The sequence below is a fragment of the Pezoporus wallicus genome, unplaced genomic scaffold (assembly GCF_028554395.1).
Source record: "Pezoporus wallicus isolate ANWC-B61680 ecotype Strahan unplaced genomic scaffold, APGP_CSIRO_Pwel_v1 contig_5524, whole genome shotgun sequence".
Classification (NCBI taxonomy): domain Eukaryota; kingdom Metazoa; phylum Chordata; class Aves; order Psittaciformes; family Psittacidae; genus Pezoporus; species Pezoporus wallicus.
Window position 1 is genome coordinate 1411440 of NW_026636622.1, and position 13183 is coordinate 1424622.

General features: G+C 42.3%; 1 protein-coding gene across 2 annotated transcripts in view; it reads right to left on the reverse strand.

Moving 5' to 3' along the window:
* WDFY4 (WDFY family member 4) overlaps positions 1-13183 on the reverse strand; it is a 142686-nt gene that overhangs the window by 118585 nt on the left and 10918 nt on the right. For both annotated transcript variants that reach the window (XM_057401045.1, XM_057401044.1), the window contains exons 3-9: positions 11760-11874; positions 11051-11154; positions 9503-9646; positions 8883-9072; positions 7574-7763; positions 4579-4739; positions 3812-4264 (exon numbers count right to left, since the gene is read on the reverse strand). In XM_057401045.1, coding sequence (XP_057257028.1) covers positions 3812-4264; positions 4579-4739; positions 7574-7763; positions 8883-9072; positions 9503-9646; positions 11051-11154; positions 11760-11874 — 1357 coding nt within the window. The remainder of the gene's footprint in view (positions 1-3811; positions 4265-4578; positions 4740-7573; positions 7764-8882; positions 9073-9502; positions 9647-11050; positions 11155-11759; positions 11875-13183) is intronic.

A 13183-nucleotide genomic window follows, 5' to 3' on the forward strand; every position in this document is an offset into this window, starting at 1 on the left:
CAGCAAATTCTAATTTTCTCTTAAATATTGCTCATATTGAACCCTAATATGAGCAACAAAATACAGAGAAGACATTCTCTAGTTATTAGGGTTTAGTCTGGGATTGGAAAACACAGGTCTGATTCCACATTCTGCAGTCTGGACCTCCCACATAGCTACAGACAATAGTGGTAATAACGGTGTTTCTACTTCCTCTTTACCTATGTGCCTAAATTTACAAATTACGTAGCCATTCAATCACTCATTCTATAAAATTTAGATCACCGAGAGAGTTTGTGGGTCAGGATTAAAGGGAAAACACCGATGGGAGACATTACTGTGGGGATCTGTTACAGACCGCCTGATCAAGAAGAACCTGCGGATGAAGCACACTATAGATAGATAGGAAAAGCCTCACGCTCTCAGGCCCTTGCTCTCATGGGTGACTTCAACCACCCTGACATCTGTTGGAAGGACGGTACGGCCTGGCACAAGCAATCCAGGAGGTTCCTCGATTGTGTGGAAGAAAACTTCCTCCTGCAAGTAATAGAGGAGCCAACAAGGAGAGGTGCCATGCTTGACCTTGTGCTCACCAACAGGGAAGGGCTCGTTGGAAATGTGACTCTCCAGGGCAGCCTTGGATGCAGCCATCACGAGATGGTCGAATTTGAGATCCTCAGGACAGCAAGAAGAGCTTGCAGCAAGCTCACTGCCCTGAACTTCAAAAGAGCAGACTTTGGCCTCTTCAGGAACCTGCTTAGTAAGGTTCCGTGGGATATAGCCCTAGAGGGCAGGGGGGCCCAAGACTCTTGGTTGATATTCAAGTATCACCTGATGCAAGCTCAAGAGTGTTGCATCCCAACTAGAAGGAAGTGCAGCAGGAGGGCCAGGAGACCTCCTTGGATGGATAAGGAGCTCCTGAGGAAAATTCAAATGAAAAAAGAGGCTTATAAGAAGTGAAAGCAAGGACAGGCAGCCTGGGAAGAGTACAGGGATGTTGTCTGGGAAGCTAGGGACCAGGTTAGGAAAGCCAAGGCCCAGTTAGAATAAACTTGGCTAGCGATATTAAGGATAACAGGAAGGGATTCTACAGGTACATAGCAAATAAAAAACAGACTAGGGAGAACGTAGGCACCCTCAGGAAGCTCTCAGGAGAACTGGCTACACAGGATTTGGAGAAGGCTGAGGTTCTGAATGTCTTCTTTGCCTCAGTCTTCACTGGCAAAGGCTCTGACCACACCACCCAAGTCTTGGAAGGCAGACGCAGGGACTGAGAGAATGAAGACCTTGTGCCCACTGTAGGAGAGGATTTGGCTGGAGACCATCTTAAAAATCTGAATGTGCACAAGTCCGTGGATCCTGATGAAATCCATCCACAGGTCCTGAAGGAGCTGGCGAATGAAGTTGCTAAGCCACTGGCCATCATATTTGAGAAATCATGGCAGTCAGGTGAAGTTCCCGATGACTGGAAACAGGGAAATATAACCCCCATTTTCAAGAAGGGGAAAATGGATGACCCAGGGAACTACAGACCAGTCAGTCTCACCTCTGTGCCTGGCAAAACCTTGGAGCAGATTCTCCTGGGAGGCATGATAAGGCACGTGAAAAATCAACAAGGTGCTTGGTGACAGCCAGCATGGCTTCACCAAGGGGAAATCCTGCCTGACCAATTTGGTGGCCTTCTATGATGGGGCTACGGAACTGATGGACAGGGGTAGAGCAGTTGATGTCATCTACCCAGACTTGTTCAAAGCGTTTGACACTGTCCCACATGACATCCTTGTCTCTAAACTGGAGAGACATCAATTTGATGGATGGACCACTCGGTGGACAAAGAACTGGCTGGATGGCTGCGCACAAAGAGTTGTGGTCTATGGCTCAATGTCCAGCTGGAGACCGGTAATGAGTGGTGTTCCTCAGGGATCGGTGTTGGGTCCAGTCTTGTTTAACATCTTTGTCGCTGACATGGACAGTGGGATTGAGTGCGCCCTCAGCAAGTTTGCCGATGACACCAAGCTGTGTGGTTCCGCTGATATGCTGGAGGGAAGGAATGCCATCCAGAGGGACCTCGACACGCTTGTGAGGTGGGCTGATGCCAACCTCATGAAGTTTAACCATGTCAAGTGCAAGGTCCTACACCTGGGTCAGAGCAATCCCAGGCACAGCTACAGGTTGGGCAGAGAAGAGATGGAGCAGCCCTGCGGAGGAGGACTTGGGGGTGCTGGGCAATGAGAAATTGAACACGAGCTGGCTTCAGGGTGCGCTCGCAGCCCAGAAAGCCAACCGTATCCTGGGCTGCATCAAAAGGAGCATGACCAGCAGGTCGAAGGAGGTTATCCTACCCCTCTACTCTGCCCTTGTGAGACCTCACCTGGAGTATTGTGTGCAGTTCTGCTGTCCTCAACATAAAAAGGACTTGGAACTGTTGGAACAAGTCCAGAGGAGGGCCACGAGGATGATCAGAGGACTGGAGCACCTCCCGTATGAAGGTAGGCTGAGAAAGTTGCGGCTGTTTAGCCTGGAGAAGAGAAGGCTGCGTGAAGACCTCATAGCAGCCTTTCAGTATCTGAAGGGGGCCTATAGGGATGCTGGAGAGGTACTCGTCATTAGGGACTGTAGTGATAGGACAAGGGGTAACGGGTTAAAACTTAAACAGGGGAAGTTTAGATTGGATATAAGGAGGAAATTCCTTCCTGTGAGGGTGGTGAGGCACTGGAATGGGCTGCCCAGGGAGCTTGTGAATGCTCCATCCCTGGCAGTGTTCAAGACCAGGTTGGTCAAGGCCTTGGGTGATATGGTTTAGTGTGAGGTATCCCTGCCCATGGCAGGGGGTTTGGAACTTGATGATCTTAAGGTCCTTTCCAACCCTAACTACTCTACAATTCTATGATTCTATGATCTAAAGCAGTGAAATTAATGACAAGACAGAATAAAGCATCCGTGTAGCAGCTCGTAAGCAGAAGGGCAGATTTCAAGATCCTTGAAAATCCTTATCTTAATATTCTTGTACAAAACCAGTTCTCTGACATCAAGAACACAAATCTAAGTGTCCTCACAGGTAATGGATGCCTGCACTCCAGATCTTCTGTTGCAATTCATATTTCTTATGTTGCTTGGAATAAATGTGCAAAAATAATTCAATTGTGCTTGCTGCATCAGAAGTTCTACCTAGTATTTTGGGTCCCTCCTGCGTTATTAAACAACTATTGCATTGGAATTTTAAGGCATTTCCCAATTCATATAGCACAGGAAATGTGCTAATGCATTTTTCTTTTTTTTTAAATTAGCAGTTATGAACTTTTAATTATGTGAGTCTTTCCCCTAAGTTGGCTGTACCCCACAGTTACCACATCAGGACTATTACCTTCTGTTTTCATAATAAGAGATATCTATGTCAGATGACAATGGGTGGTAGTAATATAGGGCCAAAACTCAAGAAACTGCTTTCAATCAGTTCTTAGGATTACGTATCATTTTCACAGGAGCTAAGCACTGTGAAAAACCTTTTTTTACTCTACTCTCAAGCTGGAGTTCTACAGAACCCCAAACTGAGACCTGTTTTTAAAGTGTAGTCTGAACGGTACTCTCTAGAATAATTAATAATAGACTAGTGAAGAATAGCTCAGAACTGTTTAGGCTAGTAATTATAATGATAAACAGTGAAGGTTTCAAAGAAAACCCAGCTTAATATATCACATATTCTAGGCCAGTTGGCCAGACAAAATCTAGTTACTCAGAATATAAAATCTGTAATTTGACTGTAGAAAGAGGTTAGTTTCTTCCTATCGATCAGGCTACTTCAACAGTCATTATGAATAACATTAAGTTGTACCTGACTTCCTCAGGATCTTAGCTTGCTTCCTTAAAAGTGCCAGCAGTAGACCTAAGAGCCCAGAGTCACGGAAGATATCACTGAGTAACAGGTCCTTCTTGGTCATGGTGAGAAGGCACCGGAGAGCTGTTAAGGTGCAGAATGGCACTATGTTTTCCTTTATCAAATACTGAACCTTCTTCAAAATTTCATGGGGGACATAGGACAGGTCTAGCACTATGGACTCCACCAGTCTGAAGAACTGGACTTGGACTGGGTATGGTTTGAAATGGATTATGTCAATAAACTGGTTGATAGGTTGTAGTGTCCATTCCAGAAGAAAGAAGTTGACTGTGTCCCAGGCCCATATGGTACTGATTGCTGCCAAGATTCTTTCACACAGGTACTGATTATTACTTTTCTGGAAAATAGACTGCAACACCTGAAAAGCCTGAAGGTTTTTCACTGTCATTCCTGTGGGATAAAAACAGGTGAGATCATTTTTATGTCAATGCTATTTCAGACTGCAAGCACCATAACTACAATATTAAATCATGTCTGAGAGTAGAAAAGAAATCACAGACACAAGGGATGTGATTTGGAGGCAGATTCTCAACCTTGGATTAGGACCCTACAGCTGATACAGTCAGTTCAGCTTGATACAGGGTTAAGTACATAGATCAGAAGATTCCATCTTCTACTCTTCCCACCATATTAAGACACATAATTAATAGAATGTTGTTCTTCTATGGCCCGCCTACATAACCACATATATATATATACTGTACCAGAAGACCGTGTCCATTCAAAATTAAAGTGTGGTAATTGCGGGTGTACAATATTGCCAGAAACTTTCAATTCAGATTTTCCACAGGTTGTAAGGCAAGTCAGCATGTCCAAGATCTCCTCTAGATAGGGTTCTCCTTCATTTTGCTGCAACCCTTCACATCTAGGAACAAAATTTCGGACAGTCATGTTCATGCCTTAGTAATGCAAATATTTTGGATACATCACCAGGTCATGAGCACATAGGAGCTACCCGTTTTAGTCCCTGCTCCTTCCCAGCCTGTTTTGCTGTCTTACTGTCTTATTCTGTGACTTGTTTAATCACCTTACAAACAGTAACTTCACACCTGGGTGGCACATTCTGAATTAGAACAAAAACTGAAGAAGAAAACTGAAGTGCCACTGTACGTGACTTCTGAAGAAAAGGAAGATAAATGTTGAAATTTAGTCTAGTTACGTGTACTTAAAAAAAAAAAAAGAAAAGTAATTGTCTCAAAAAATTCTTGTTTTGGGGAGATAAAATTTTAATTTTCTGAGAAATCAAAAATTAAATCAGGCAGTTCACATTAAAAGGTAGGCATGTTGTTGGCACGGTAAGGGACTAGCTGAGATAAAAACCAGAAAAATCTTAGCCCTTAGGGAAAAATATTGCATTTCCTGAGCTTTGTGACTCAGACATGGGGATGGCATGTCTCTCCTAGTAAGGAAATAGCTTGAACTGTAACCCCAGATTTGCTACAGTTTAGACTGAAATGAGAGTCTTTCAAAGGCAGAGAGCTGCTTATCATGTCATCCTATTCTGTACAGCTTAGAGGGATCAAATTTAAAGACAACTGTAGTATCTAGGCATAGATAGTGGTAGAGCAAGGGACTGATACTGGAAGCTGTGGAAATGTTGGAAGAAAACAAAACAAATGTTCTGGTTTAATCCAAACAAGAAGGGGGGGGTGGGGGGAGGGGGAGGCGGGCGGAATCCAGGGCAAATGCCAGTATCCATTTTGGAAGGAAAGCAAGTGGTCAGCAAGATTCTTTTTACCTGAAAAAGAAATCCCAAACATCAGAGAAGAGGAAACTTGGTCACACAAAATGTTCAGGAAAGCAGCTCTCTGTCTCTCTCCTTCTGCCAGTGTATGCTGACAAGGGAGATTAATCAGAAGCCCTGAGCACTTGTATGCTATTTCTGTCCCACATCACTTTCAAAGGATGGGGGCACCTGTATTCCTTACTGATAAAAGACTGGGTGTTTCTGTCTTTATGTGGTCCCAATTTAATCAGAAATATACATCTACACAGAGGTTATTTATAAGGGAGAATTAGTCAATCTACAGTAACTAAAGAAAACACTGCCAGAAAAAGACCAGACTTTTTCCAATTGTAAGTTAATTATGTTGTGCCATCCAAAAATCATGAGAAATCACACTCACCTACAGATACCTTTGGATTCATGATTCAAATTACAGTCCCCTAGATCCAAATTACAAAATACTCCCCTCAGTCTAACGTACTGGACAGGGACCAAAGTTCTTGCAAGTGTTGGAGAAGAAATAAAAGAAATACACAGCAAGAATAATACAAGAATACACAACTACAGGTTGGGCAGAAAAAAGATTCAGAGCAGCCCTGTGGAGAAGAACTTAGGGGTGTTGGTCGATGAGAAATTGAACACGAGCTGGCTTCAGGGTGTGCTTGCAGCCCAGAAAGCCAACCATATCCTGGGCTGCATCAAAAGGAGCATGACCAGCAGGTCGAAGGAGGTGATCCTGCCCCTCTACTCTGCTCTTGTGAGACCTCACCTGGAGTATTGTGTGCAGTTCGGGTGTCCTCAACATAAAAAGGACAGGGAACTGTGGGAACAAGTCCAGAGGAGGGCCATGAGGATGATCAGGGGACTGGAGCACCTCCCATATGAAGATAGGCCGAGGAAGTTGGGGCTGTTCAGCCTGGAGAAGAGAAGGCTGCGTGGAGACCTCATAGCAGCCTTCCAGCATCTGAAGGGGGGCTATAGGGATGTTGGGGAGGGACTCTTCATTAGGGACTGTAGTGATAGGACAAGGGATAACGGGTTAAAACTTAAACAGGGGAAGTTCAGATTGGATATAAGGAAGAAGTTCTTTCCTGTTAGGGTGGTGAGGCACTGGAATGGGTTGCCCAAGGAAGCTGTGAATGCTCCGTCCCTGGCGGTGTTCGAGGCCAGGTTGGACAGAGCCTTGAGTGACATGGTTTAGTGTGAGGTGTCCCTGCCCATGGCAGGGGGTTGGAACTTGATGATCTTAGGGTCCTTTCCAACCCTAACTACTCTATGATTCTATGATAAAAGGCAAAGTCAGAATGGAAACAGCATTAAACTGAGAAGATCTGGAAATGCTCTCTTCATATGATATAAAAGAAAACCAGAACAAAGTTCTTAAGTGCTTTCTAGGGAAGTGGTATAATGTACTGTTTTGACATTGCAAACTCAGAACCTGGTTAGACAATGCAAGGAGACAAGGAGAGTAAAAGATTCTACTTTGTACTTATTAGAATAACTAGTGGTTTTTTTCCTGATATGTTCATATTCATCTCAGCTCCGAAGAACCATCTTTTCAGATATAAGTTTGTGTGGGGTTTGTTTGTTTGCTTGTTTTCTGCACAGCAAGGAGATTAGGTTTCCCTCCCAAAGAGACTATTCTTGTATTCACCTTAACTGTGACATGTCTCTGACCTACAACCCCTTTAATATTAATTGATGAAGAACCTTTGTCTTGCGTTCAGTAAGTCACTGTGCCACTTGTAGACTAACTTCTCCTACTGTTAATTTGTGTTATGGTTTCAGTAGAAGTTATGTACTGCTTCCCTTCCTAAAACAGCAATGAAAGATCCAGTATTGGGGTCTTTATTACTGGCTTTACATCCAGACAGGATTACCCACATAAGCCATATTGTAAAAAAGACCACTGTGGGTTCTGGAAATAACTTTTTATCACCCTCTAGAATTACACTCAAAACCTCTCTACTTACCTCAGTAAAATTTTTAGCAGGAGTTGGTAGCCATCATTGTTTTCAAACTCTGTTAATAAAGCTGAGGATATGGGATAGGAATCTTTCACAAAGCACAAGACAATACTAGCAGCTTCACACACATCACAAGCAGGTAGGGTATCAGCCACTTTAAAGAGATTCTGAATAGCTATTTTAATGCAGTCCACAGCTGTGGAGAAACGATATAGCAGATATTTAAGAACTGACAGTAAAACAAGTTCAAATTTACTAACAGCAACAGAACATCAAGTCTGAAAAGTTATTTCCCAGTAAAATGGCAGTCAGTTAACTCTTCTCCTAGAAAGAAAAGACAAGAGGATAGATGAACATCACATTCATTTCAGAGGCTACATGAAGAACATTTCTGGTTCTAAAGTATGTGTGCATTTCTTTACTTAATCCCCAGAAGCTTATTCAGTCTCAGGAGTGTAAACTTCCAAAACATACACTCACCAAAATTCATATGCAGTGAATCCAGCTGTCTGATTACAAGGCAAGTAGAAGCTGATATATTTGTCTTGGACTAAGTCAGTCACACATTCTAAGCAGAGTTCAGAGATTAATTCTTTGCTCAATAAGGCATACATAATGGAATATACACATGCTGCTCTGAGCAATGAAGCCTAGTTTTCCTGTCTAATCTGACGGCCAGTCCTTCCAGGACAGCTTCAAAATGTCTCAACAGTTCAGTACTTTAAGAAATATTATTCCTCAGTCTTTCAATCTCACCCAGGAAGCCAAATTTTTACTTCGAAAAATAAAAATACCTTCATGCAGTTACTCCATGAAGCGATGTACTGAGCGTAAAGTCTGGATTATAGAATTTTTTTTTTTTTTTTTTAATTCTAAGAAATTGAGACTCATTGTCTTTGCACTTAGTAACAAAAAATTTCTTACACTAGTAAAACTTAGGAAGAAAAAACTTAAACCAGTCATAAAGTTGTCCCAAAAGACTCCATTCCTCTGGCAGTGCCCTCAACTTTGTTTTTAGAGTATGCACGAGCCTTAGACTCACACACTGAGTCATGCAATCATAAAAGAAACATGATACCATTATCATTTCCTGCATTACTGTTATTAGATGGGATTAGCCCTTGCTTGTAATTTTACTTTTTTCTGTAGAAAAAACTTCACTTTCCAGATGGCTATCAGTACTACATAAAGCTCCCAAGAGCCCATGCTTTGCAATTGAGTGTAGAGATAAAAGTCTATCCCAGGGAGATTCTTCTTGAGATTTCATTCTCAGTGGAGCTATCAGAAAAGGAATAGTCAAAATTTTAAGCCAAACCTTGTAAGTACACAATGCTGGTTTTGGTCTGAGCCTTTGAAATTGTTCTCAGCACACGGCCTGTAGGTACTTTCCAGGAGTGGCTACACTGGTCCCAGAGGGAAGCAGTTGCTATAATTAATGACTGAAGCTTATCAGCTGCCAGAAGTTCCTCTACACCTTGTTCCTCTCTGTACATGTTGAGCATTATCTGAAAAGCAAACAAACATCAGCTACTATAAAAACCTTTACAAATACCTGGGAGGTAAAGAAATACCCACTTGGGGGGGTGGGGGGTGGGATTGGGATATTGGGGATTACAGTTTGATACTAATGCCTAATAATAATGCCTCCTAATACTAGGAGAAAAGGTGAAGTGAAATGAACAAATAGAACTACCACTAGGATATTTTCCATGGATTTTTTCCCACTTAAAGTCATGGTGTTTTGTTTAGCAACAACAAAAAAAGATATAAAGTGCACCATCTCAGACTGTTTTATACTTCTCCTCTAGCTTCTGCACTAGTTTTCAGTCCAAATTTACTCCTATTTTGGCAGTTTGAGTAAATCACCAGCTAAAAGCCTAAAGGAACATCTCAGTACCTATGGCAAATGAACTCCTTCTGGAGAGTTCACCTCACCTTAACAAGCATTTCCTGAGTTTGGGGGTCATCCTCACTTGTATCTCCATCACTGGTTTTCTTCAGAGGAAAAGTAAAGAAAAGGTACAGGCACTGCATCAGAGCTGCTGGAAGGCCAGATCCAATGATATTCCACATAGTTCTCTAAGTAAGGAAAAGAAAAATCACATCCTCCAGAATCTGACCACAGTTTCCTTGCGTTTCAATACACTGAGTGTAGTCACGGCAGATGAAGAAGTTGAGCATTGTATCCATACAGGTGTTCTAGGGCACACAAATGTGTGCATATATACATATAGCATGGCTGTACAAATCCACTCATCAGAAGTAAACACTGTGTTGCTATAAGTGTTCCTAGGACTTCCCACTCCATCTGAACTACAACTTTGGCAGAGATACCTATTACATCCTGCATAAGGAGAACTACAGTCAATAAAGCACACAAACTGCAAACTAACTAGCAACTAAAATAGGAAGTCCAGGAGCAGTCATTGACCCCTTTATCATTAATTCACAGGACACCTTGCAGCTATAGAGGCCTGGTATATTAAAAGCACAAATTCTCCATTCCCTCCTTGACCCACCATAGCAGTTTAGCTATAACACCTTTGCTTTTGTAACATACTGAATAGCTGCACACGCACTTCTAATTATAGCTTTTATAAATACAAGAGATACTGTTCCTCTACAATATTTCCCGACACTTATTTTCTTCCCATCTTTATTATTGCTGTGTATAACTTACTGAGAAATCTCAGCGTGTCTGCTTGGCACACAATAATGATAAGAAAAATCAGCAGCAAATTAAACAGAGAAGTAAGGTTTGTGATACGAAGTTTTGCAAGTGTTTGCGCCACAAAAAATATCAACATCTTATATCCATGGAAAATGCGAACCTCACCAGGAACGTCATGCTGTGACTAACTATATATGGTTTTATAGAGCTCCTTATGACACGCAACATGTCTACTACAAGATGACAGTGAGATTTTATTTTCATGTATCTGAATAAGAATGAGACAAGCTGCTCAGCTCAGTGTCAGGGATGCCATACAGTGTTCAGAATGGCTGTACGAACAGAGCTTCTGAAATGCTCTGAAATGCTTCAGAGTGGGAAGCTTCAGGATGGAAAATCCAACCACTTCATTACCAGACAGACAGATCCTTAGTAGTAATCTTTTTGATACATAACTTGGAGTGACAAAGAAATGTTGAAGAGCAGTGATATACAGTAGAAAAATAAAATAAAATCAGGGGAACGCTAGAACAAACTGCCCAATGATCAAAACAAAAGGTACCTGAAAGTACAGAGGACCTACTTCCCTCTTTTAGAAAAGCCTGGACTATAAACCTGTGGGTGTGTCCTCCATCAGACTGCATACCCTGGGCTTCCTGAAGCACAAAGCATTGGAGATAGCATAAACATTACTAAACTTAGGTGTTCCACTGTTGGAGTGGCTACCCAGCTTCTCAAATAGAAAGGAAAAAAACAAAGACAAAATACCAACACCCCCCCACACACACACAATCTGTAGTAACTTCTCTTACCAAGTCAGTCTGTGAGAGCAGATACACTGATTTCAGCAGCAAATGGCCATCTTCTCCTTCCCCTTTCTGTTGCAGCAATTGCTCCAAAGCCAGACGAGCTTCCTCTGTTGCCACAAAAACATTAAACTTTAATTCCTTAATGAAAGATGAAAATTCTGTATTCATCCTTTCTTAACAGGTGTGACAAATTTAACAAAATTACAGTAGCAGGAGTCCATTGAAGTGAGTAGAAGGACATAAAATGATTTTGATTCAGCATCAGGTCAGTTTGTGTAAACTATGTATTTCAAATTGACAAGCTTCACTGGGAATAGCAGCTCAGTACATGAAATCTGCCAACTGACCAGTGTATGACAGCCACCAGGAAAGCCATGTGTAGCTAGCAGTATTTTTCTCATTAAAGAAAGCTCCTCGGAATAGTGTATAGCCTACTCTTTTACTGCATAGCTGCAGTATTATACATTTCAAGCTACAGAAGTTCCAAAACCAAAGTCACCATGGCATACAAGGCCAGCTCTTCACTGGTAATCATCCAAAACTAGGATGCTGCATCAAAAAATAGTATGTTTATGCTAGCTGAACCCTACCAAAAGATCTGGCTCGCTACTCTTAGCACTTTCCTCTTTCCCCTCATGGTAAGCACAGATGACAGCTGAATGACAGCACATTGCCAGAAGTGGATCCAGTGGTTGTGATAACAGATGATTACCTGCAGGTTTGCCATTGAGGGTCCTCTTAATTTCTTTTGTCAGAAGCTTGGAAACCTCACTTGCTAACAGCTGCATGTTGGGGAACACAATTACTCCAGCAGACTGTTCCCAGGCCTGAAATCCAAGCATAACTGTTAAGTCTTTTTGATATATCATGTTTATGGTAGATTGAGAAGTACAAATAAATATAAACAAACATAAAGCTAGTATTCGCCTCCAAAATTCCCCTCCCCAGCCAGTGTAGTCCATTAAGCAGTATTTACGAGACAGGCAGGATCCTGATACTAAGGATATAGAAGTCAACCAGGAACTACCTTTTGAATCACATAATGTACCTACTAGACAGCATTTACATGTTTTCTACACTGAATACAATCAAAACAATGTGTTTCTCATAGCTCCTGTATCACTGATTATTTATATCGAAAAGCATGGTAGCCCCTTTCAAAATACAACATAAACAACCTGTACCCTCAAGACGTTGCAGCTTTTTTGGTTTGGGGTTGTTTGTTTGAGTTTCTTTTTGTTATTGTTGTAGATATTTTTAATACCTTCAACAAATTTCTGCCTTTCAATTCTACTCCATTTTGGGAGGAAAGTATGGCTCAAATTCAGAATTTCTTGCCGTACAGAAATAATCTTTGTTGCAAAGTAAGGAAATAAAACTTCAGACTACAAATAAAAATTTGAACTACAGACCAGTCAGTCTCACCTCTGTGCCTGGCAAAACCTTGGAGCAAATTCTCCTGGAAGGCATGATAAGGCACGTGAAAAATCAACAAGGTGCTTGGTGACAGCCAGCATGGCTTCACCAAGGGGAAATCCTGTCTGACCAATTTGGTGGCCTTCTATGATGGGGCTACGGAACTGATGGACAGGGGTAGAGCAGTTGATGTCATCTACCTGGACTTGTTCAAAGCGTTTGACACTGTCCCACATGACATCCTTGTCTCTAAACTGGAGAGACATCAATTTGATGGATGGACCACTCGGTGGATAAAGAACTGGCTGGATGGCCACACACAAAGAGTTGTGGTCAATGGCTCAATGTCCGGCTGGAGACCAGTAATGAGTGGTGTCCCTCAGGGATCGGTGTTGGGTCCGGTCTTGTTTAACATCTTTGTTGGTGACATGGACAGTGGGATTGAGTGCGCCCTCAGCAAGTTTGCCAATGACACCAAGCTGTGTGGTTCGGTTGATACACTGGAGGGAAGGAATGCCATCCAGAGGGACCTCGACATGCTTGTGAGGTGGGCTGATGCCAACCTCATGAAGTTTAACCATGACAAGTGCAAGGTCCTGCAGCTGGGTCGGAGCAATCCCAGGCACAGCTACAGGTTGGGCAGAGAAGAGATTCAGAGCAGCCCTGCGGAGAAGGACTTGGGGCTGTTGGTCGATGAGAAAATGAACAAGAGCAGGCAGT